Source organism: Bufo bufo, chromosome 2 (genome assembly GCF_905171765.1).
Source record: "Bufo bufo chromosome 2, aBufBuf1.1, whole genome shotgun sequence".
NCBI lineage: Eukaryota > Metazoa > Chordata > Amphibia > Anura > Bufonidae > Bufo > Bufo bufo.
This window is the reverse complement of record NC_053390.1, coordinates 836,245,203-836,269,522: the sequence shown is the minus strand read 5'-3', so window position 1 is coordinate 836,269,522 and position 24,320 is coordinate 836,245,203. Positions and strand designations below refer to the sequence as shown.

Here is a 24,320-nt window from a genome sequence, read left to right as displayed (position 1 = left end):
GGATTAGTACAGGATAAGTAATGTATGTACACAGTGACTGCACCAGCAGAATAGTGAGTGCAGCTCTGGAGTATAATACAGGATGTGACTCAGGATCAGTACAGGATAAGTAATGTATGTACACAGTGACTGCACCAGCAGAATAGTGAGTGCAGCTCTGGAGTATAATACAGGATGTAACTCAGGATCAGTACAGGATAAGTAATGTAATGTATGTACACAGTGACTGCACCAGCAGAATAGTGAGTGCAGCTCTGGAGTATAATACAGGATGTAACTCAGGATCAGTACAGGATAAGTAATGTATGTACACAGTGACTCCTCCAGCAGAATAGTGAGTGCAGCTCTGGAGTATAATACAGGATGTAACTCAGGATCAGTACAGGATAAGTAATGTATGTACACAGTGACTGCACCAGCAGAATAGTGAGTGCAGCTCTGGAGTATAATACAGGATGTAACTCAGGATCAGTACAGGATAAGTAATGTATGTACACAGTGACTGCACCAGCAGAATAGTGAGTGCAGCTCTGGAGTATAATACAGGATGTAACTGAGGATAAGTACAGGATAAGTAATGTATGTACACAGTGACTGCACCAGCAGAATAGTGAGTTCAGCTCTGGTGTATAATACAGGATGTAACTCAGGATCAGTACAGGATAAGTAATGTATGTACACAGTGACTGCACCAGCAGAATAGTGAGTGCAGCTCTGAGGTATAATACAGGATGTAACTCAGGATCAGTACAGGATAAGTAATGTATGTACACAGTGACTGCACCAGCAGAATAGTGAGTGCAGCTCTGGAGTATAATACAGGATGTGACTCAGGATTAGTACAGGATAAGTAATGTATGTACACAGTGACTGCACCAGCAGAATAGTGAGTGCAGCTCTGGAGTATAATACAGGATGTGACTCAGGATCAGTACAGGATAAGTAATGTATGTACACAGTGACTGCACCAGCAGAATAGTGAGTGCAGCTCTGGAGTATAATACAGGATGTAACTCAGGATCAGTACAGGATAAGTAATGTATGTACACAGTGACTCCACCAGCAGAATAGTGAGTGCCGCTCTGGAGTATAATACAGGATGTAACTCAGGATCAGTACAGTATAAGTAATGTATGTACACAGTGACTGCACCAGCAGAATAGTGAGTGCAGCTCTGGAGTATAATACAGGATGTCACTCAGGATCAGTACAGGATAAGTAATGTATGTACACAGTGACTGCACCAGCAGAATAGTGAGTGCAGCTCTGGAGTATAATACAGGATGTAACTCAGGATCAGTACAGGATAAGTAATGTATGTACACAGTGACTGCACCAGCAGAATAGTGAGTGCAGCTCTGGAGTATAATACAGGATGTAACTCAGGATCAGTACAGGGTAAGTAATGTATGTACACAGTGACTGCACCAGCAGAATAGTGAGTGCAGCTCTGGGGTATAATACAGGATTTAACTCAGGATCAGTACAGGATAAGTAATGTATGTACACAGTGACTGCATCGGCAGAATAGTGAGTGCAGCTCTGGAGTATAATACAGAATGTAACTCAGGATCAGTACAGGATAAGTAATGTATGTACACAGTGACTGCACCGGCAGAATAGTGAGTGCAGCTCTGGAGTATAATACAGGATGTAACTCAGGATCAGTACAGGATAAGTAATGTATGTACACAGTGACTGCACCAGCAGAATAGTGAGTGCAGCTCTGGAGTATAATACAGGATGTAACTCAGGATCAGTACAGGATAAGTAATGTAATGTATGTACACAGTGACTGCACCAGCAGAATAGTGAGTGCAGCTCTGGAGTATAATACAGGATGTAACTCAGGATCAGTACAGGATAAGTAATGTATGTACACAGTGACTGCACCAGCAGAATAGTGAGTGCAGCTCTGAAGTATAATACAGGATGTAATTCAGGATCAGTACAGGATAAGTAATGTATGTACACAGTGACTGCACCAGCAGAATAGTGAGTGCAGCTCTGGAGTATAATACAGGATGTAACTCAGGATCAGTACAGGATAAGTAATGTATGTACACAGTGACTGCACCAGCAGAATAGTGAGTGCAGCTCTGGTGTATAATACAGGATGTAACTCAGGATCAGTACAGGATAAGTAATGTATGTACACAGTGACTGCACCAGCAGAATAGTGAGTGCAGCTCTGGAGTATAATACAGGATGTGACTCAGGATCAGTACAGGATAAGTAATGTATGTACACAGTGACTGCACCAGCAGAATAGTGAGTGCAGCTCTGGAGTATAATACAGGATGTAACTCAGGATCAGTACAGGATAAGTAATGTATGTACACAGTGACTGCACCAGCAGAATAGTGAGTGCAGCTCTGGAGTATAATACAGGATGTAACTCAGGATCAGTACAGGATAAGTAATGTATGTACACAGTGACTCCTCCAGCAGAATAGTAAATGCAGCTCTGGAGTATAATACAGGATGTAACTCAGGATCAGTACAGGATAAGTAATGTATGTACACAGTGACTGCACCAGCAGAATAGTGAGTGCAGCTCTGGAGTATAATACAGGATGTAACTCAGGATCAGTACAGGATAAGTACACAGTGACTGCACCAGCAGAATAGTGAGTGCAGCTCTGGAGTATAATACAGGATGTAACTCAGGATCAGTACAGGATAAGTAATGTATGTACACAGTGACTGCACCAGCAGAATAGTGAGTGCAGCTCTGGAGTATAATACAGGATGTAACTCAGGATCTGTACAGGATAAGTAATGTATGTACATAGTGACTGCACCAGCAGAATAGTGAGTGCAGCTCTGGAGTATAATACAGGATGTAACTGAGGATCAGTACAGGATAAGTAATGTATGTACACAGTGACTGCACCAGCAGAATAGTGAGTGCAGCTCTGAGGTATAATACAGGATGTAACTCAGGATCAGTACAGGATAAGTAATGTATGTACACAGTGACTGCACCAGCAGAATAGTGAGTGCAGCTCTGGAGTATAATACAGGATGTAACTCAGGATCAGTACAGGATAAGTAATGTATGTACACAGTGACTGCACCAGCAGAATAGTGAGTGCAGCTCTGGTGTATAATACAGGATGTAACTCAGGATCAGTACAGGATAAGTAATGTATGTACACAGTGACTGCACCAGCAGAATAGTGAGTGCAGCTCTGGAGTATAATACAGGATGTGACTCAGGATCAGTACAGGATAAGTAATGTATGTACACAGTGACTGCACCAGCAGAATAGTGAGTGCAGCTCTGGAGTATAATACAGGATGTAACTCAGGATCAGTACAGGATAAGTAATGTATGTACACAGTGACTGCACCAGCAGAATAGTGAGTGCAGCTCTGGAGTATAATACAGGATGTAACTCAGGATCAGTACAGGATAAGTAATGTATGTACACAGTGACTGCACCAGCAGAATAGTGAGTGCAGCTCTGGAGTATAATACAGGATGTAACTCAGGATTAGTACAGGATAAGTAATGTATGTACACAGTGACTGCACCAGCAGACTAGTGAGTGCAGCTCTGGAGTATAATACAGGATGTAACTCAGGATCAGTACAGGATAAGTAATGTATGTACACAGTGACTGCACCAGCAGAATAGTGAGTGCAGCTCTGGAGTATAATACAGGATGTAACTCAGGATCAGTACAGGATAAGTAATGTATGTACACAGTGACTGCACCAGCAGAATAGTGAGTGCAGCTCTGGAGTATAATACAGTAAAAGTAATGTAATATATGCACACAGCCAGTGTTCTCATGTATTATGCTGTTTTTCTTCTGTAACATATGTTTGTAGTCGGGGATCTATGATGATGATTTTTATGATGGCGCTTGGTGCGCTGGGGAGAAGAACAAGAATCAGTGGTTAGAAGTTGATGCCAGGCGTCTGACTCGCTTCACAGGAGTCATCACTCAGGGGAAGAACTCCATATGGACGTGAGTATGGATTAATCTTTTTCACATCTACAAGCTGCAGATCTGTCCTGATAACAGCTGAAGGGTTTGTTACAATGCACCAGTGAAGGTAACCAGTTTCAGACGTCCTTCTGTCTTCTCTGTAGGGATGACTGGGTGACATCTTACAAGGTGCAGGTCAGCAATGACACCCACACGTGGAAGACCTGCAAGAACGGCACAGAGGACGTGGTAAGCTCAGCCTCATTGTACCGTATTCAGTGCCGACCTGACCGGGATGAGGGGACCATAATAAAGGGGGGCTCAGTGACGGGGTGCTCACCAGGGACTATGGCCATCACATCCCTTTCATTTTTGATGTCCTTTATCATTGTGTTCAGGTATTTCCTGCAGGCTCTTTGTCACACCCATCACCAGAGCGGTGGAGCCTCGTATATACTGCATACATACTTATTAAATAGTACCGCCATATAACGCCTAGAATATAATAGTTTATATCTGCAGACATAGCGTCATGTGACATAGTTTATATCAGCAGATACGGCATCATGTGACTATAGTTTATATGATCAGACATAGCGTAATGTGACCATAGTTTATATCAGCATATACGGCGTCATGTGACCATAGTTTATATCGGCAGATACAATGTCATGTGACTATAGTTTATATCAGCAGATACGGAGTCATGTGACCATAGTTTATATCAGCAGATATAGCGTCATGTGACCATAATTTATATCAGCAGATACAGCGTCATGTGACCATAGTTTATATCAGCAGATACTGTTTCATGTGACCATAGTTTATATGAGCAGATACAGCGTCATGTGACCATAGTTTATATCGGCAGATACTGAGTCATGTGACCATAGTTTATATCAGCGGATACGGTGTCATGTGACCATAATTTATATGAGCAGATACTGCATCATGTGACCATAGTTTATATCAGCGACCATAGTTTATATCAGCAGATACAGCGTCATGTGACATAGTTTATATCAGCAGATACAGCGTCATGTGACATAGTTTATATCAGCAGATACGGCGTCATGTGACCATAGTTTATATAAGCAGATACAGCGTCATGTGTCTATAGTTTATATCAGCAGATACTGCATCATGTGTCTATAGTTTATATCAGCAGATACAGCATCATGTGACTATAGTTTATATCAGCAGATACAGCGTCATGTGACCATAGTTTATATCAGCAGATACTGCGTCATGTGACTATAGTTTATATCAGCAGATACTGCGTCATGTGTCTATCATTTATATCAGCAGATACAGCGTCATGTGACTATAGTTTATATCGGCAGATACGGTGTCATGTGACCATAGTTTACATCAGCAGATACTGCGTCATGTGACCATAGTTTATATCAGCAGATATGGCATCATGTGACGATAGTTTATATCAGCGACCATAGTTTATATCAGCAGATACAGTGTCATGTGACCATAGTTTATTTCAGCAGATACAGCGTCATGTGACTATAGTTTATATCAGCAGATACGGCGTCATGTGGCCATAGTTTATATCGGCAGATACTGCGTCATGTGTCTATAGTTTATATCAGCAGGTACTGCGTCATGTGTCTATAGTTTATATCAGCAGATACTGCGTAATGTGACTATAGTTTATATGAGCAGATATGGCGTCATTTGACCATAGTTTATATCAACAGATACTGCATCATGTGACCATAGTTTATATCAGCAGATACTGCGTCATGTGACCATAGTTTATATGAGCAGATATGGCATCATGTGACCATAGTTTATATCAGTGACCATTGTTTATATCAGCAGATACAGTGTCATGTGACCATAGTTTATATCAGCAGATACAGCGTCATGTGACATAGTTTATATCAGAAGATACAGCGGCATGTGACAGAGTTTATTTCAGCAGATATGGCGTCGTGTGTCTATAGTTTATATCAGCAGATACGGCGTCATGTGACTATAGTTTATATCAGCAGATACTGCATCATGTGTCTATAGTTTATATCAGCAGATACGGCGTCATGTGGCCATAGTTTATATCGGCAGATACTGCGTCTTGTGGCCATAGTTTATATCGGCAGATACTGCGTCATGTGTCTATAGTTTATATCAGCAGATACGGCGTCATGTGGTCATAGTTTATATCAGCAGATACAGCGTCATGTGACCATAGTTTATATCAGCAGATACAGCGTCATGTGACCATAGTTTATATCAGCAGATACAGCGTCATGTGACCATAGTTTATATCAGCAGATACTGTGTCATGTGACTATAGTTTATATCAGCAGATACTGCATCATGTGTCTATAGTTTATATCAGCAGATACAGCGTCATGTGACCATAGTTTATATCAGCAGATACTGCGTCATGTGACTATAGTTTATATCAGCAGATACTGCATCATGTGTCTATAGTTTATATCAGCAGATACTGCATCATGTGACTATAGTTTATATCAGCAGATACTGCGTCATGTGACTATAGTTTATATCAGCAGATACTGCATCATGTGACTATAGTTTATATCATCAGATACTGCATCATGTGTCTATAGTTTATATCAGCAGATACTGCATCATGTGACTATAGTTTATATCAGCAGATACAGCGTCATGTGACCATAGTTTATATCAGCAGATACTGCGTCATGTGACTATAGTTTATATCAGCAGATACTGCATCATGTGTCTATAGTTTATATCAGCAGATACAGCGTCATGTGACTATAGTTTATATCAGCAGATACTGCGTCATGTGGTCATAGTTTATATCAGCAGATTCAGCGTCATGTGACCATAGTTTATATCAGCAGATACTGCGTCATGTGTCTATAGTTTATATCAGCAGATACTGCATCATGTGACTATAGTTTATATCAGCAGATACTGCATCATGTGTCTATAGTTTATATCAGCAGATACTGCATCATGTGACTATAGTTTATATCAGCAGATACTGCGTCATGTGACTATAGTTTATATCAGCAGATACTGTGTCATGTGACTATAGTTTATATCAGCAGATACTGCATCATGTGTCTATAGTTTATATCAGCAGATACTGCGTCATGTGACTATAGTTTATATCAGCAGATACTGCATCATGTGTCTATAGTTTATATCAGCAGATACAGCGTCATGTGACTATAGTTTATATCAGCAGATACTGCGTCATGTGGTCATAGTTTATATCAGCAGATACTGCATCATGTGTCTATAGTTTATATCAGCAGATACTGCGTCATGTGACCATAGTTTATATCAGCAGATACTGCGTCATGTGTCTATAGTTTATATCAGCAGATACTGCATCATGTGACTATAGTTTATATCAGCAGATACTGCATCATGTGACTATAGTTTATATCAGCAGATACTGCATCATGTGACTATAGTTTATATCAGCAGATACTGCATCATGTGACTATAGTTTATATCAGCAGATACTGCGTCATGTGACTATAGTTTATATCAGCAGATACTGTGTCATGTGACTATAGTTTATATCAGCAGATACTGCATCATGTGTCTATAGTTTATATCAGCAGATACTGCGTCATGTGACTATAGTTTATATCAGCAGATACTGCATCATGTGTCTATAGTTTATATCAGCAGATACAGCGTCATGTGACTATAGTTTATATCAGCAGATACTGCGTCATGTGGTCATAGTTTATATCAGCAGATACTGCATCATGTGTCTATAGTTTATATCAGCAGATACAGCGTCATGTGACCATAGTTTATATCAGCAGATACGGCGTCATGTGGCCATAGTTTATATCGGCAGATACTGCGTCTTGTGGCCATAGTTTATATCGGCAGATACTGCGTCATGTGTCTATAGTTTATATCAGCAGATACGGCGTCATGTGGTCATAGTTTATATCAGCAGATACAGCGTCATGTGACCATAGTTTATATCAGCAGATACAGCGTCATGTGACCATAGTTTATATCAGCAGATACAGCGTCATGTGACCATAGTTTATATCAGCAGATACTGTGTCATGTGACTATAGTTTATATCAGCAGATACTGCATCATGTGTCTATAGTTTATATCAGCAGATACAGCGTCATGTGACCATAGTTTATATCAGCAGATACTGCGTCATGTGACTATAGTTTATATCAGCAGATACTGCATCATGTGTCTATAGTTTATATCAGCAGATACTGCATCATGTGACTATAGTTTATATCAGCAGATACTGCGTCATGTGACTATAGTTTATATCAGCAGATACTGCATCATGTGACTATAGTTTATATCATCAGATACTGCATCATGTGTCTATAGTTTATATCAGCAGATACTGCATCATGTGACTATAGTTTATATCAGCAGATACTGCATCATGTGTCTATAGTTTATATCAGCAGATACTGCATCATGTGTCTATAGTTTATATCAGCAGATACAGCGTCATGTGACCATAGTTTATATCAGCAGATACTGCGTCATGTGACTATAGTTTATATCAGCAGATACTGCATCATGTGTCTATAGTTTATATCAGCAGATACAGCGTCATGTGACTATAGTTTATATCAGCAGATACTGCGTCATGTGGTCATAGTTTATATCAGCAGATTCAGCGTCATGTGACCATAGTTTATATCAGCAGATACTGCGTCATGTGTCTATAGTTTATATCAGCAGATACTGCATCATGTGACTATAGTTTATATCAGCAGATACTGCATCATGTGTCTATAGTTTATATCAGCAGATACTGCATCATGTGACTATAGTTTATATCAGCAGATACTGCGTCATGTGACTATAGTTTATATCAGCAGATACTGTGTCATGTGACTATAGTTTATATCAGCAGATACTGCATCATGTGTCTATAGTTTATATCAGCAGATACTGCGTCATGTGACTATAGTTTATATCAGCAGATACTGCATCATGTGTCTATAGTTTATATCAGCAGATACAGCGTCATGTGACTATAGTTTATATCAGCAGATACTGCGTCATGTGGTCATAGTTTATATCAGCAGATACTGCATCATGTGTCTATAGTTTATATCAGCAGATACAGCGTCATGTGACCATAGTTTATATCAGCAGATACTGCGTCATGTGTCTATAGTTTATATCAGCAGATACTGCATCATGTGACTATAGTTTATATCAGCAGATACTGCATCATGTGACTATAGTTTATATCAGCAGATACTGCATCATGTGACTATAGTTTATATCAGCAGATACTGCATCATGTGACTATAGTTTATATCAGCAGATACTGCGTCATGTGACTATAGTTTATATCAGCAGATACTGTGTCATGTGACTATAGTTTATATCAGCAGATACTGCATCATGTGTCTATAGTTTATATCAGCAGATACTGCGTCATGTGACTATAGTTTATATCAGCAGATACTGCATCATGTGTCTATAGTTTATATCAGCAGATACAGCGTCATGTGACCATAGTTTATATCAGCAGATACAGCGTCATGTGTCTATAGTTTATATCAGCAGATACTGCATCATGTGACTATAGTTTATATCAGCAGATACAGCGTCATGTGGCCATAGTTGTGCTGTATGAAGGTCATTGTGCTATGATGAGAGTCCTCGGTACAGTCAGGTCTGCTTCCAATTCGGTGTTGGCAGAGGGTGGACTATTCAGGACATGTTTGTGATGGGAGGACTGGCCGCGCTATGACTTGGACTCGTTCCTTGGCAGAAGATCTTGGACTTGCTGCTGCTCTTGGTTATTTACATTTGTTCTCTTTGAAGTTCATTGTACCTGGAAAAGACGTGAACCCATTACCCTGTGGACATGGAGGCGATGTTTCTCCAGATAATAATAATCTGGGGAGATGGTGCCACGTCTGACTTTGAACTGGTGAACACTAGTCATCATAGGTTCAGTAGTGACCTTCGGACTTTACCCTGGATGTTTTTGGCCACTGAGTGGTATATGTCAAGAATGGTGGAGGGACCTGGTGGACAAAGTGGTGACCTGGCATTGATAATAGTCTCTTTACAGACCACAGGTTTGCTTTCTCCTTAACAAACTCTGGACCTGTTTTTGCACCCAACTTGATGGGCAATGACTACTCTGCCCGAAAGTGTTTCATTGGTGACAGTAATGGTAAAAGATAGCTTTGGTATCGGCCAAGCACGCTCTCACAGTCGGCAAGTGTGGCAAGCTATCAGTCCCAACCATGCACTCGCTGTCTCTGCTTCACCACTCTCTATGGCAAGCTGACAGGTTCTTCTTCCCAGGACCATCACAGCTGCAGGTGTCAGTGTTCCAACTTTTATTTAGGTCCCTAAGAGGGCGCACCAATTGACAAGCATCACTCACTATCACTTGCTAGCTAACTACCACACAGTGTGGCTGGTCCTCTCTATACCAGTAGCATTCTCCATGAGTACCAGAGTAACATAAACACAACATGAGGACATCCTAGGGGTAACCCCTATGCTACCCCTGACCTGTACTTACAGGCCCACGCCAACGACCTACAGTGCAGCTCCTCCAGATCTACAGTGCGGTTTCACATACGTATACATGTCTGCAGTGCCTATAGATATCCTGTCTGAGGGTATATGTCTTACACATGCCTTATCTCCATTCACAGACCATCTGTGATGTCACCACTCACCTTATACTGTACATCTTAGAAATAAAATAATATTTCTGTAGGAGACGGGAGCATTCCCATCATGTTGATGGGATGAGTGGGTCAGAGGGATCTGCAGAGTGAGGTTGAGGAGTCTCCGAAGGCTCGTAATCTGTTCCAGATGTCATCTTCTACCACACGGAGCTTGTTTGTGAGTCTATAAAACCATAGACAGATGGTGAATTCGCCTAGGATTGCTACACAGAAGACTCCTTACAGAATGGGGCAGATGATGGTGGTAATAGTTCGATAGATGTGATATAGCAAGTATTTACATTGATAATATTCTTAAGGGCTGCAACGCGACTGGCACAACTCCCTACCGAAGCTGTGAGGTCCATGTCTAGTCCTTGCCCTCAACCAGTCATTATACACAGTGAGGGGGCTCCACAGCTCATAACAGACCCTTATTATGGTGCCAGGTCTCATCTTCATGGACAGAAGGGGCAGTTGTCTTGTCCTCATGCCCTTTCCTTTCCTTGGGGTGACGTATCTACCGAACCTCCGTGTTACATAACCTGGAACACCAGATGTTTGGAGTCAGCGACTCTTTTCAGCGCTCCCCTGGCTGGTGCTGAGGTTATTCTGGGGCAGGAGCTTTCATTGGCAGCTCTTAGGCCGCGGCTGCCATCCCTTCTTCTCTATGTGCATCTGGGATTGGAGCCAGTCCTCCCTGTACCCCTGTGATATAATGTATTTAATGTAGACACGGGGAACATCAGGGAGACTGCGGACTGGCATAAACTGAGGAGATACGGCTTGGCGTGTCCCTCATGTCTGTGGTTATCCTATGGCGCACACGCAAGACGTGGGGTGGCTTTCGACATGACTAGTCCATGTGTGATGACATGGGCTGAGCGATGTCTACTGTCTGGTCATACACTGTAGTAAAGGCTTGTGAGGCCTCCTATCGATCCTAAACCCGATCAGCAGGTGACCCGCTCCCCTGCCCGCATCAGATGGGGCTGCCGGTTGCTGGACCTCACCACCCTCAGGCTGGAAGATTCTTTGGACGGACAGTCCGACCCCATACCAAGAAGAGGAGATCGGCCCATAGCAGATGTTTGGCTGCCTCTATGTAAGGAGGAGAAGCCTCAGGCGTCGTGACCTGATTCTATGCTCCAGGACTAGCAGTGCTGCAGGGGCCCTCGGGGGCCTGGAGATGCAGGGGGGCAGTTTGATTTTATTTTTTTATAGGACTGTGCTCCTTCTATGTTTTGCATGTGCAGATATTATGTCTGTAACTCCAGCACAAAGCATGAAATATACAGTGAGTTAGCCATTGGGTGGGCTCCAGGCCCCCACTGCCCGGGGCCCAGGTTCTTTCCAGGACTGCATTATAGCAGGCAGTAAAACCAGGCAAACATTTATAGACCTGAACGTTCAGGAGCAGAGAGCTGGATCTTGTGTCCCCGCGTCTCCTTGAAGGAACTATAAAACTTTCTTTAGAAAAGTTGAAAGAAACAATTGTTTTCTTTCCAGTATGGAGGTTTCCCTTTCGTTTTCCGTGGCTACACTCACGGACATAGAAAGCTACATTGTAATAGTCTAAACTTTACACAAGTAACATAATGTATAGGCAAAGGGATAGTAGCCATCACAACCAGAATAAAAACCCTCCATTCTTTACACTGCAGGTTGCATACAGAAAACTGCAAAGTGCTGCGTAACAGAAAATAAGGTTTTCTATAAAGTAACAATGTCTGGGAAGGTTTGAGCCCCTTTAAGTACTTCAGTCGAGATGAGTGAGACTTTTTAAGTGGTCCTTGGTGATGATCTCCGCTCGCGGTCAGGTCCTGGTTTATTTGCCTTCGGAACACGTGAAGACACATAATCCCTCTCTACGCCGTGTTTGCTCTGGTCTCAGCGGCTACTCCTGTGGTACTTTCCTTGGAAGATTTCCCGTTCCTGGAATGAAAATCTGTGCAGTGGCCAAAAGCGTTGGTTCTCCTGCTGAATTTGGCCGGGAAGGAGCCTGGGAACCGTTAACTCCTCGGTGTCCTGCCGGCCCAGATTTCTAAACAGAAACAGCACAGTAATTGTTACCGGACTGTGAGATCACCCAGCATTCCTAGAGTCCTGAAGGACTAACCTCCCTAATTATACAGGGGTGCATCCCGCTGCACATATTATATGACTGGGCCATTCAGGGTAGTTGGGCTACTGTGAGAGAAGGGCACCATCTTGGTTATCATTCAGCTTAAGAGGACAGCCGCTGTGTATTTCTGACTGTAGATGCAAATATCTTCAGTCCGATGATGAATGGCCAGAGGAAGGCTCCCGAGTAATGGAAATCTGCACAACTGCAACAAAGGACAAAAGGTGAACAACCATCTGCTTGCTGTACCTGCCCCACAGTGTGGGAGTACACAGAGGAAAGGGGCCATAACAGGAGCAACATGGAGCCCCCATGTCCTGATAGCAGAGGGGCCTGGTGCTTGTTCTCTCACCTTTCCATCAGGCTTTAATGAGCCTCAGATGCTCCTCTACCCCCATGTATAGCAATGGGAATACGTCCTGCACAGAATCACACCATCAATAGTGAATCATCTTGCTCTACAGCCCCTACTACAGAAACTGCTTTCAGTTTGCAATATACAAAACTGATATGACCTTGTAATAAGCATCAATGTCTTCTTGTCGATGTCTCCTCTTCTCCTTATTAATGTCTTCTCTTCTTATTATATCTGCTTCTAATTGATGTCCCATCTTCTTGTTACTGTCTTGGTGATGTCTCATCTTGTTCTGGTTGGTATCTTCTTGGTGATGTCTCATCTTATTCTGGTTGGTATCTTCTTGGTGATGTCTCATCTTGTTCTGGTTGGTATCTTCTTGGTGATGTCTCATGTTATTCTGGTTGGTATCTATGACAAACTCCCCTCTTTTGAGTTTGCCACGAGTACTTGGAGAGGACTACTTGCCAGCCTCTTACCATGTGATTATGGTCCCATGTTGAATGCACCGGTTTTATGCAATAGCTGCATAGTTATATAAGTTCATGTATTTTGCTGTCTTTTGCTACCATGTGGCTAATGGAGTCTTGCCTCTGTCCTTGGGAGATAAGTGGATCACTTCTCAATTGTCTCCAGGACAAAAGACTGTGTAGAACCGGTTTTGGACAGAAAAGCCATGAGTACAGCCAGGCCAAAGAGACTTTTACTAACTTTTGAACTCCTGGTCTAATTCGTGCCATTTTGGGATGTGTTAAATGTCTATGTGTATTGTAAAGGGTGGGACATTGTATATTTGAGTAAGTGATGTCTGTCCTATTGTCTCCCCGTGTGTATTGGCAATTTCCCTTTGTCCTGAGAGATAATTAAATTACACCTCGGTTGTCTCCAGGACAGAGGACATTGTGTATTCTCCTGCCTGGGATAATTATGTTAACCATTGTACCATAATTATATCACAGGCAGAGGGGAGGATGTTATGTGGGTTGTAACCTTTGTGTTATGGGTTAATGTATGTTTATTGTGGGTGTCTCCCTTGCATGGGAGCAGGGGATAAAAGAAATTGTATGTTTGAATGCCTGGCTTTCCAGTAAAGTATTTCCAGCATCCAGCTTTGGCTCATGTACGGACTTATTTGGCGATACCAGCGATACTAGCGATAATAGCGATTTATTGCTCTGTGGATTATTTGGCTGTGCTATTACATGGGAAGAAGGGAATACTAGACGTGACACAGATGATACCTTCACAGTATCTTCTTGGTGATGTCTCATCTTGTTCTGGTTCTTGTTGATATCTTCTTCTTGTTCATGTCCCTTCTTTGTAAATTCTCATCTTCCTGTTGATATCTTGTCTTCTCTTAGATTTTTCATCTTTTTCTTATTGTCTATTCTTTCTGTTAATGTCTCATCTTCTTATTGATTGTTTATCTTCTTGTTGATGTCTTAGTATTGTCTTGTCTGTTAGTTATTGTCCTACCTTCTTCTTGTTGATGTCTCATCTTCTTCTTCGTGTCTTTTTTTCATATTCTTAGATTTTTAAAGCCAATCAAGACCCTGACACTCCAGTACTGAACAAGCTGCCCACCCCCATTGTTGGACGATACATCAGGATCAACCCACAGACATGGTTTGAGAATGGTACCATCTGCTTGAGAGCAGAGATTCTGGGATGCCCTCTTCCAGGTGTGTGATCCCTTTAGGTGCCTCCTGACATCTATAAGAACCTTCTTAAAGGGGTTTGCAGTGATTTGCATTGATGACCTATCTTCAGGATAAACCATCAATATCTGATCAGAGGGGGTCCCGGGTGTTGGACCCCCAATGATCAGATATTGATGACCTATCCTAAGCTGTTTGATGAGAAGGCAGCACTCTATGTGAGTGCCTCTTCCTGGTCTTTACAATACGCGTAGTTTCCTGTGGAGCAGCAGGGTAGTATAATTACAAGTACTCACTAAATTCAAGTGAATGAAGTGAGTACTTATCATTGCACTGCATTTCCCAGATGCTGGAACGCTGCCTCCTCTTCAAACAGCTCATTGGCGGGGGTACTGGGTGTCGGACCCACGCCAATCCCTTTAATCCCTCTAGTAAAAAACAAGAACTTTTATGAGCTCCAGTGCTCTTCTGGAGAGGCAATAAGGTGACCATTACTGATGTGCTTTAATCTTTGGGCACCACAGATAGATCAGGGGCTCAGCAGAGAATCAAAGATGGCCACCAGTGGACTTACAAGTCCACATGGAATCCAGTGGATTGTACTTAGCACGTCAGTACCATGAGGAAGAGGTGTGGGTGTGAGAAGATGCTGGGTTAATGTGAGATTTTGGCTTTCTCCACAGACCCAAACACTGTTTTCATGTGGGAACAGGAACCACAGCCGACCGACAAGCTGGAATTTAAACACCACAACTACAATGAGATGCGTAAGGTGATTATTACTGACAGTGACGACTGCAGACAGAAAACTGAAGCTCAATCCCATTCACTTCGGCAGAGGGAATGTGTCATCAGAAAAGGGCCGACTGTTTAAATCCCTTTTTTATGTTTAACATATTTTGAAATAATTTTTGATGAAGTTATTTTTTAATTTTCCAAGTCACTTTTTCTATTTCAACTAAAACCAATTCCTGCAGTTTTCGCACTGGCCACTGGCTTGGTCTGTACAGATGCTTTACTGCAGTCATCTGCTTATCTGTCATTCTAATCCTGCCTGTAATGATATCACTTACGTGTATAGATAAGACAGAATCCTCCATTCACAATGGGTGATTGTCAGAGCTTATCTATTCCTTCCCTGTACGATGACCTCTGCACAGGTCACAGAGCATGCCTCGAAAACTTTCAACTGTGTTCAAGGAGATGTACAACTGAAGACCAGGGCTAGACACAGGGACATAATAACAATATCATAATAATAAAAAAAGCATGCTCCTATATAAAACCCAATCTTATGTGACCATAGACTTCATATTATAATAACTAGCAGCCAAACAATTCTGTTGAGAGTCAGCATGGAGGACGAAAGGCCAATAAACTGTCGGACTGTCCGCCGATCGTCCATTATCTAAATATCTGAGGAGGATCTGATGTGGAATTTTCTGATGTGTCTTTTCAGCTGATGAAGAAGGTTAACGAAGACTGTCCAAATATCACACGTGTCTACAGCATCGGCAAGAGCTACCTGGGGCTCAAAATGTATGTGATGGAGATATCAGACAACCCAGGACAGCACGAGCTAGGTAGGAGGACAGGAACACACCAGAGCCCATATGATAAAGTATAATTATGAATATATTTCATTCCAATACAGGGCTACATGTGGTGCCACATACCACGGCTGTTTACTATGCCTACACTACACTGACGACCACAGTGCCCCTTAATACTGATATCTACAATTCCCTCATAGCAATGAGATCCTCAGTGCCCCCATAACAGTGAGAGCAATGGTGCCCCTATAACTGGTGGGACTCGTGGGAGTTCAGTCGCTGATAATAGATTGAGTAAGAACACTGAGGCTGCTATGACCATTCACTATGATCGTTGCAGATCTCCTGGTCAGGTCGGAGCACACAGACACATAGATGGTGACTTTAGCCATAAGCTCTAATGGATAGTGACAAGGTCTTATATCACAGGGGAGCCGGAGTTTCGCTACGTGGCCGGGATGCATGGGAATGAGGTGTTGGGTCGAGAGCTGATGTTGAACCTCATGGAGTATATGTGTCAGGAGTACAAGAAGGAAAACCCAAGAATTGTGAGACTCATCAAAGAGACACGTATACATCTCCTGCCCTCCATGAACCCGGATGGATATGAAATGGCCTACAAACTGGTACAGTACTCAGCCCTGCCTCGACCCCTCTATAACATGGTGACTGTCCACTATAAGAGCTGTCTCCTTCACTTAGGGATCTGAGCTGTCTGGCTGGGGTATCGGTCGCTGGAATTACCAAGGAATTGATCTAAACCACAACTTTGCCGATCTGAACACGCCTCTGTGGGATGCAGAAGACAATGAGCAGGTCCCAGAGCACTTCCCCAACCATTATATCCCTATCCCTGAGTACTACACTATGGAAAATGCCACGGTGAGTCACCAGAAGCTACAGTATCCTACCATATACAGTATATCTGCTGCAAACCTAAATAGCGTAGAATTGCGAATGCAGCTCTGGATTGTTGTACATGCAGTCATTTAGGATCAGTTAATCCCTTAAGGATGGAGCCGAATGTGGTGCTAATGGCCACAGGGATTCTTTGACACATTCAACTGTTTTTTTTTTTCCCTCTCTAGATTTATGCTCTACCTTATTTCATTTCAGGTGGCTCCAGAGACCCGCGCCATCATTGATTGGATGCAGAAAATCCCATTTGTCCTCAGTGCTAACATGCATGGTGGAGAACTTGTGGTGAGCTATCCTTTTGACATGGCTCGTTCCTACTGGATGGCCAAGGAGTTGACCCCCACAGCAGATGATGCCATGTTTCGCTGGCTAGCCACGGTCTACGCATCTAGTCACCGCATCATGTCTGACGACAACCGCAGGATCTGCCACTACGATAACTTCATTAGGGTTGGAAACATCATCAATGGAGCAAACTGGCACACAGTGGCTGGCAGTAAGTGAGATGCCCCATCTCATAAAGCTTCCACCGACGGGTAGCTCATTTACTGGAATAACTGTGTCTTCTCCACTCAGGTATGAATGACTTCAGCTACCTTCACACCAACTGCTTCGAAGTGACGGTGGAGCTGTCCTGCGATAAATTCCCACACGAGACGGAACTTCCCATTGAGTGGGAGAATAACAAGGAATCTCTTCTTCTCTACATTGAGCAGGTGAGCAGCCACACACTATGATGAATCTACATAATGAATGTCATTAGAAATAAGGGGGTGGAGTGTAGACCTGTCATTGTGAAGTGCCCAATTAGGACCCCTCTTCATAAGCGAAAACAGAGTTCTCCCTCTATATGACCTGACATATCCATAAAGATCCATGTATGGTTCATTCATTTCAATGGGACTCTTTCCGATTTTTCTTCAACAGCAACTGATCGACAATATACACATCTGTACCTCCATCTGGGTTTAGACAAGACTAATTGCCCTTCATGCATTAGAGGAGCTTAGCTAAGGCATTTTCTGTTCCAAATTTAGCTGGCTGCTATCAGTAACCAGCAGAATTGTGAGCGCAGCTCTGGAGTATAAAACAAGCTGTAACTCAAGATCATTAATATTAGATCATATAAATCATTCCAGTGTGGAAAACCAAAGCCTACAGTATCTCCAATTTCAGGTGCATCGCGGGATTAAAGGCGTTGTGCGTGATAAAGATACAAACCAAGGAGTCCCTGAAGCTGTCATAGTGGTGGATGGTCTCAACCATGATATTCGCACAGGTAATGGTGTATACGATGTCACACTTGTCTATATAGTGAATGTAGAGCAGTCATTTGCATTCACCTGCCTCCATCAGTCTAAAGCTGCATACATTTGCATGTAGACTCCAGATTCATTTCATCTCTCAGGTTCCTCTGTACAAGTCTTACGACACTGACAATTCACATATACAGTACAGACCAAAAGTTTGGACACACCTTCTCATTCAAAGAGTTTTCTTTATTTTCATGACTATGAAGGCATCAAAACTATGAATTAACACATGTGGAATTATATACATAACAAACAAGTGTGAAACAACTGAAAATATGTCATATTCTAGGTTCTTCAAAGTAGCCACCTTTTGCTTTGATTACTGCTTTGCACACTCTTGGCATTCTTTTGATGAGCTTCAAGAGGTAGTCCCCTGAAATGGTCTTCCAACAGTCTTGAAGGAGTTCCCAGAGATGCTTAGCACTTGTTGGCCCTTTTGCCTTCACTCTGCGGTCCAGCTCACCCCAAACCATCTCGATTGGGTTCAGGTCCGGTGACTGTGGAGGCCAGGTCATCTGGCGCAGCACCCCATCACTCTCCTTCATGGTCAAATAGCCCTTACTTTCAAAGTTTTCCCAATTTTTCGGCTGACTGACTGACCTTCATTTCTTAAAGTAATGATGGCCACTCGTTTTTCTTTACTTAGCTGCTTTTTTCTTGCCATAATACAAATTCTAACAGTCTATTCAGTAGGACTATCAGCTGTGTATCCACCTGACTTCTCCTCAACGCCACTGATGGTCCCAACCCCATTTATAAGGCAAGAAATCCCACTTATTAAACCTGACAGGGCACACCTGTGAAGTGAAAACCATTTCAGGGGACTACCTCTTGAAGCTCATCAAGAGAATGCCAAGAGTGTGCAAAGCAGTAATCAAAGCAAAAGGTGGCTACTTTGAAGAACCTAGAATATGACATATTTTCAGTTGTTTCACACTTGTTTGATATGTATATAATTCCACATGTGTTAATTCATAGTTTTGATGCCTTCAGTGTGAATCTAAAATTTTCATAGTCATGAAAATAAAGAAAACTCTTTGAATGAGAAGGTGTGTCCAAACTTTTGGTCTGTACTGTACATTAAATCCTTAATCTAGAACTTCATTTCTGACCATCATCTAACATATTATGGTGTCTTAAACACTTTCTTGTTATCCTCTGCCCTATTTCCACTTCTGCAGCCATGTAGACACTGTGCAAGAGCTGAATACACAAAAAGTAGAAATTTTGGATCATGACTAATAAAGCCGCTCCATTTTCACATGTAGAGATAGATACACTACTCACAAAAAGTTAAGGATATTTGTCTTGTGGGTGAAACTTTAGGATGAACCTAAAATGCCCTCTTACAGCTGAACTTAATGTGACCTTCTCTAACCTTCTGAATGCACATGTCCAGCTGTTCAGTGTTTCAGTATTTTTTGCATAACTTCCTGTTCTTTATCAGGGAGCATAATGGCAAAATTCACAACAGGTGTTTTATCCATGAATCGCCCAATAAATTTCCCGGTCAATTAGATTTGGTATTTCAACTGTCCTCCTCATCATGCTGTTCACATTTTGACATAATGAGACCAAGATGACACAATTGATCAATAGAACCTCGCCATTGCGAGGCTTCAAGCAGGATGTTCTCAGACAGTCACTGAGCTTAGAGTGTCACAGAGTGTCCTCAGCAGGTTGTATCAGAGATACAGAGAGACTGGAAGAGTCACAGAAAGGCAGAGAAGTGGACGTCCTTTTATTATTATTTATTTTAAAGCACCATTAATTCCATGGCGCTGTACATACAGCTGGGGTTACACAGAAATAAAAAACACAGTAAACAAGAAACTATTAACAGACTGGTACAGAGGGGTAGAGGGCCCTGCCCGCAAGAGCTTACATTCTATAAGGGAAGGGGAGAACACAGTAGGTAAGGGTATAGGCTGCTCTTGTGGCTGTGTGGTGGCAGCATGCTCATTGCAGATGGTAGGCTTTCCTGAAAAGTTGGCTTTTCAGGTTACTCTTGATGGTTTGGATGTTGGGGGAGAGCCTGATGTGTTGGGGTAGCGAGTTCCAGAGTAGGGGAGAGGCACATGAGAAATCTTGTAGTTAATTGTGTGAGGAACAGATGAGAGGAGAACTGAGGAGGAGGTTCTAAGATTATTTGTGGGGATGTATCGAGAAAACAGGTGAGAGATGTAGGGAGGGGACAGGTTGTGTACGGCTTTATATGTAGTTGTAAGTATTTTAAGCTGAATTCGCTGGGCAATGGGGCGCCAGTGAAGAGATTGGCAGAGGAGAAATAAGGGGAGAGGTGGATTAACTTGGCAGCAGAGTTGATAATAGATTGGAGGGGAGCAAGAGTGCTGGATGGGAGGCCACACAGGAGAATGTTGCAGTAGACCAGGTGGGAGATGACAAGAGCATGCACTAGTATTTTAGTTGACTCGTGTGAGGAAGGGGCGAATACGAGAGATGTTCTCAAGTTGGAAACTTAAGGTGGAGGTGAGGGTTTGGATGTGTGGCTTAAATGACAGGGCAGGGACAGAGCCACATCCCACACTGATAACCGCTTCATTGTGAACAATGCCATGCGGAACCGGATGATGAATGCCACACAACTCCAGGCACATTTAAGGGGGGTAAAAGGCACCCAAGTGTCATGTTAGAGCATTCGAAAACATTTACATCAGCGTGGTCTGCATGCTAGACAACCTGACTGCACCACCAGGCACAGGTGTCATCATCTTGCATGGGCCAGGGAGTATCACCAGTGGCCTCAGTGCTGTTCACTGATGAAAGTCGATTCACGCTGAGCAAAAATGATGGCCACCAACGATGTTGGAGACGTCAAGGAGAGCGCTATGCATCAACCACTGTCAGCACCAGACGAGCCTTTGGTGGTGGTGGTGTTACACTGTGGGCAGGTGTGTCTAGTCAATACAGAACTGCCCTACACTTTGTGAATGGTCCAGTGACAAGCCCATACTACTAGAAGAACATCATTAATCCAGTCATTGTGCCTCTGCATGAAAAACACAGGACTAATTTCATCTTCATGGAGGACAATGCGCCAGCTCATCGAGGTCGCATCATTAGGGAACGGCTGCTGGAGACTGGGAGACCTCAAATGGAGTGGCCTGCACTTTTTCTAGACCTGAATCCCATTTAAAACCTATGGGATCAGCTAAGTCGCCATGTAGAGGCTCGTAACACTGTACCCCAGAACCTCAATGACCTAAGGGCTACCCTTTAAGAAGAGTGGGATGCCATGCCTTTAGCAGACAATAAGGCGACTTGTGAACAGGAGGAAACATTGTCAAGCTGTAATTGATGCTCAAGACCACATGACACGTTACTGAGACAGTGACATTTTGTGGCGGTATACCCAGCACTGGGGTCGGCTTTTGTTTCAATAAATTGTTTGAGATGAGGAAATCACCATTGCTGCTTCTGCTTTAAATGTCAGAACTTAATGATATAATATCACTGTCGCGTGAACCTTTTGCATTTTCCATAAATTTCACCCAAAAGCCAAATGTCCCAAACTTTCTATGAGTAGTGTATATCCACTGGGAAATCATCCTGACACACAGTATGGTGTATGTCCATTTAATGGGCAGAATCCAACTAGGAGAAGATTTCAGACTACTCTTGTGAAATTGGGCAAATTGACTGATTGACAAAATTGGAATGAAATAAGTGAGAGAAGGTTAAAAAGAAACAATATCAAAATGAGTTAGATTTGACATATTGGGTCCGTTGAAAAAACATTCATGATGAGGACAATTGGCCAAGACAGCAGAAACCAACAAGCAGATAAAAAAATGTATAAAAGCCAATTTAAATAATAATAAAAAACATTTAATACAAATGTAACAACAACAAGCCCTGTTGATGACAAGAACTGTACAAATACAGGTACCACCAGGATCTAATAGGTGGATTCAATGATCATCGTAAATCCATAAAATGTAGAAAACAAAAAACGTTGATGGTTGATAAAAAGTAAAGTAAAAAAAATAATAATAATTCTGTGCAGACTGAACATGATGCCCCAGTGTTCCTCTAAACATAACCCTGAAAAACATCCAGTTCTCTGCCTCTATTCATTCAAAACAGGGAGATCTCTTGATGCAGATGGTACAGTCACCACCTTAATGGTGTTGTCCAGCCTTCTGCATGTTTTTAAAATCTCAACCCAAACCTGCTGCACCCAACTCTCCTGATTCCCGCCCCTCTGTTATGGCTCCTTTTCCAGTCTGAGGTCTTCTAGTCCCTTCCTGTAAACTTCCAGGTGGATGGGGTCATGAGCGCCTCTGAAGCCAATGACTGGTCTGTGTCCCAAAGCGGCATGTGGTGATTCAATGCTGTCGACCATCACAACTTATTAAGAGTCATTTTCCAAATCATACCTTGACAATTTGCTTGATATCTCAGGCGGATACAACCTGGATTTCTTATCTTTCTCTCAGCCTGCAAATCTGTGCAAATACATCATCATATTCTTTGGGCTTTCCTTTCTTCAGTTCCTCATCAGTCAGGGTTCTGCCCTCCCACTGTATCCATAGCGGACACTGTGTAGAATTGTTCACCTCGCATATATCCTGTAACGCACACCCTGTGATGATACAATATGATTGCATGTTATGTTCCAGTACAATATATTATATGTTCTGTTGTAGCTGTTGATGGAGATTACTGGCGTCTCCTGAATCCAGGAGAGTACGAAGTCACTGCAAAAGCGGAGGGATATCACCCATCTACTAAATACTGTCATGTCTCCTATGAAGACCGTCCAACCATCTGTGATTTCTACATCTCCAAGACTCCAAAGCAACGCCTGAAGGAGCTGCTGGCCAATGGAAAGAAGCTGCCCAAAGAGCTTCTACTACGTATCCGACAGTTGAGGAATCGCAAGCTGAAGTCCAGAAGCCCCAAGTGAATGGCCGGAAAGTACAAACCAAGGACATAAAAGCAAGAGAGGAATGTGCAGTGTCAGACTACCCAACAAATCCAAGTCCTTCAGACTCATATAATCGTTGTCTTCTGCTTCTCACTGTAGAACTGGGAAACTGGAGAACTATTTCAGACATTTATGGTAGAGAAGCTGCTGTAGGCTTAATTTAAATCTAGAGGTCATATAGAAGGGGAATATCTTGTGTAAGATGAGACTGAAGTTGCAGTAATAAGTTTCAGGCTAGAATTGTCCAATCTGGTAAAATGTGTGAGTTCTTCTCCACAGACACATGAGTAAAAGGACACCATGGGTCCTCGCTCTACATCTTATAGAAGTTCTGTACGGTCATGCAGGCCTGACGTTGACAACTATGAGTTAATCTTTAGCAATGTAAACATCCAACAACTTTTTGGCAAGATCAGATCTCGTCTATCGATCTTCATCTACAGAAACACTTTGAGGGGATGTCTATTTCCTTGAACCTGTAGATAAATTACTTAAAGGGGTTGTCTCATCATGGACAATGGGGGCATATTGCTAGGATATGCCCCCATTGTCTTATAGGTGCAGGTCCCATCCTATATCGAAAACAGAGCCCTGCATGCACCCTCCATTCATTTTCTATGGGGCTGGCTCGACTATTTCTGTCGGCCCCATAGGAATGAATGGGAGTCGGGGCACGCATGCGCAGTACACTCCCATTCACTTCTATGGGAAGCCGGCTTGGTGGTGGCTGGACCGGAGTCCTCCAGCCACCACATTGCGGGGCTCCGTTCTCGATATGGAACACGCACCTATAAGACAATCGGGGCATATCCTAGCGATATGCCGCCATTGTCCT

The 24,320-nt window shown here is 42.7% G+C and overlaps 1 protein-coding gene across 2 annotated transcripts in view; it reads left to right on the top strand.

Moving 5' to 3' along the window:
• CPXM1 (carboxypeptidase X, M14 family member 1) overlaps nucleotides 1-24,094 on the top strand; it is a 56,293-nt gene extending 32,199 nt beyond the window's left edge. For both annotated transcript variants that reach the window (XM_040419435.1, XM_040419433.1), the window contains 11 exons: nucleotides 3,841-3,980; nucleotides 4,106-4,190; nucleotides 14,624-14,774; nucleotides 15,434-15,522; nucleotides 16,210-16,333; nucleotides 16,733-16,929; nucleotides 17,006-17,185; nucleotides 17,420-17,717; nucleotides 17,798-17,937; nucleotides 18,398-18,500; nucleotides 23,205-24,094. In XM_040419435.1, the coding sequence (XP_040275369.1) occupies nucleotides 3,841-3,980; nucleotides 4,106-4,190; nucleotides 14,624-14,774; nucleotides 15,434-15,522; nucleotides 16,210-16,333; nucleotides 16,733-16,929; nucleotides 17,006-17,185; nucleotides 17,420-17,717; nucleotides 17,798-17,937; nucleotides 18,398-18,500; nucleotides 23,205-23,464 (1,767 nt within the window). In that variant the 3' untranslated portion in view covers nucleotides 23,465-24,094. The remainder of the gene's footprint in view (nucleotides 1-3,840; nucleotides 3,981-4,105; nucleotides 4,191-14,623; nucleotides 14,775-15,433; nucleotides 15,523-16,209; nucleotides 16,334-16,732; nucleotides 16,930-17,005; nucleotides 17,186-17,419; nucleotides 17,718-17,797; nucleotides 17,938-18,397; nucleotides 18,501-23,204) is intronic.
• The last annotated feature ends 226 nt before the right edge of the window (nucleotides 24,095-24,320 follow it).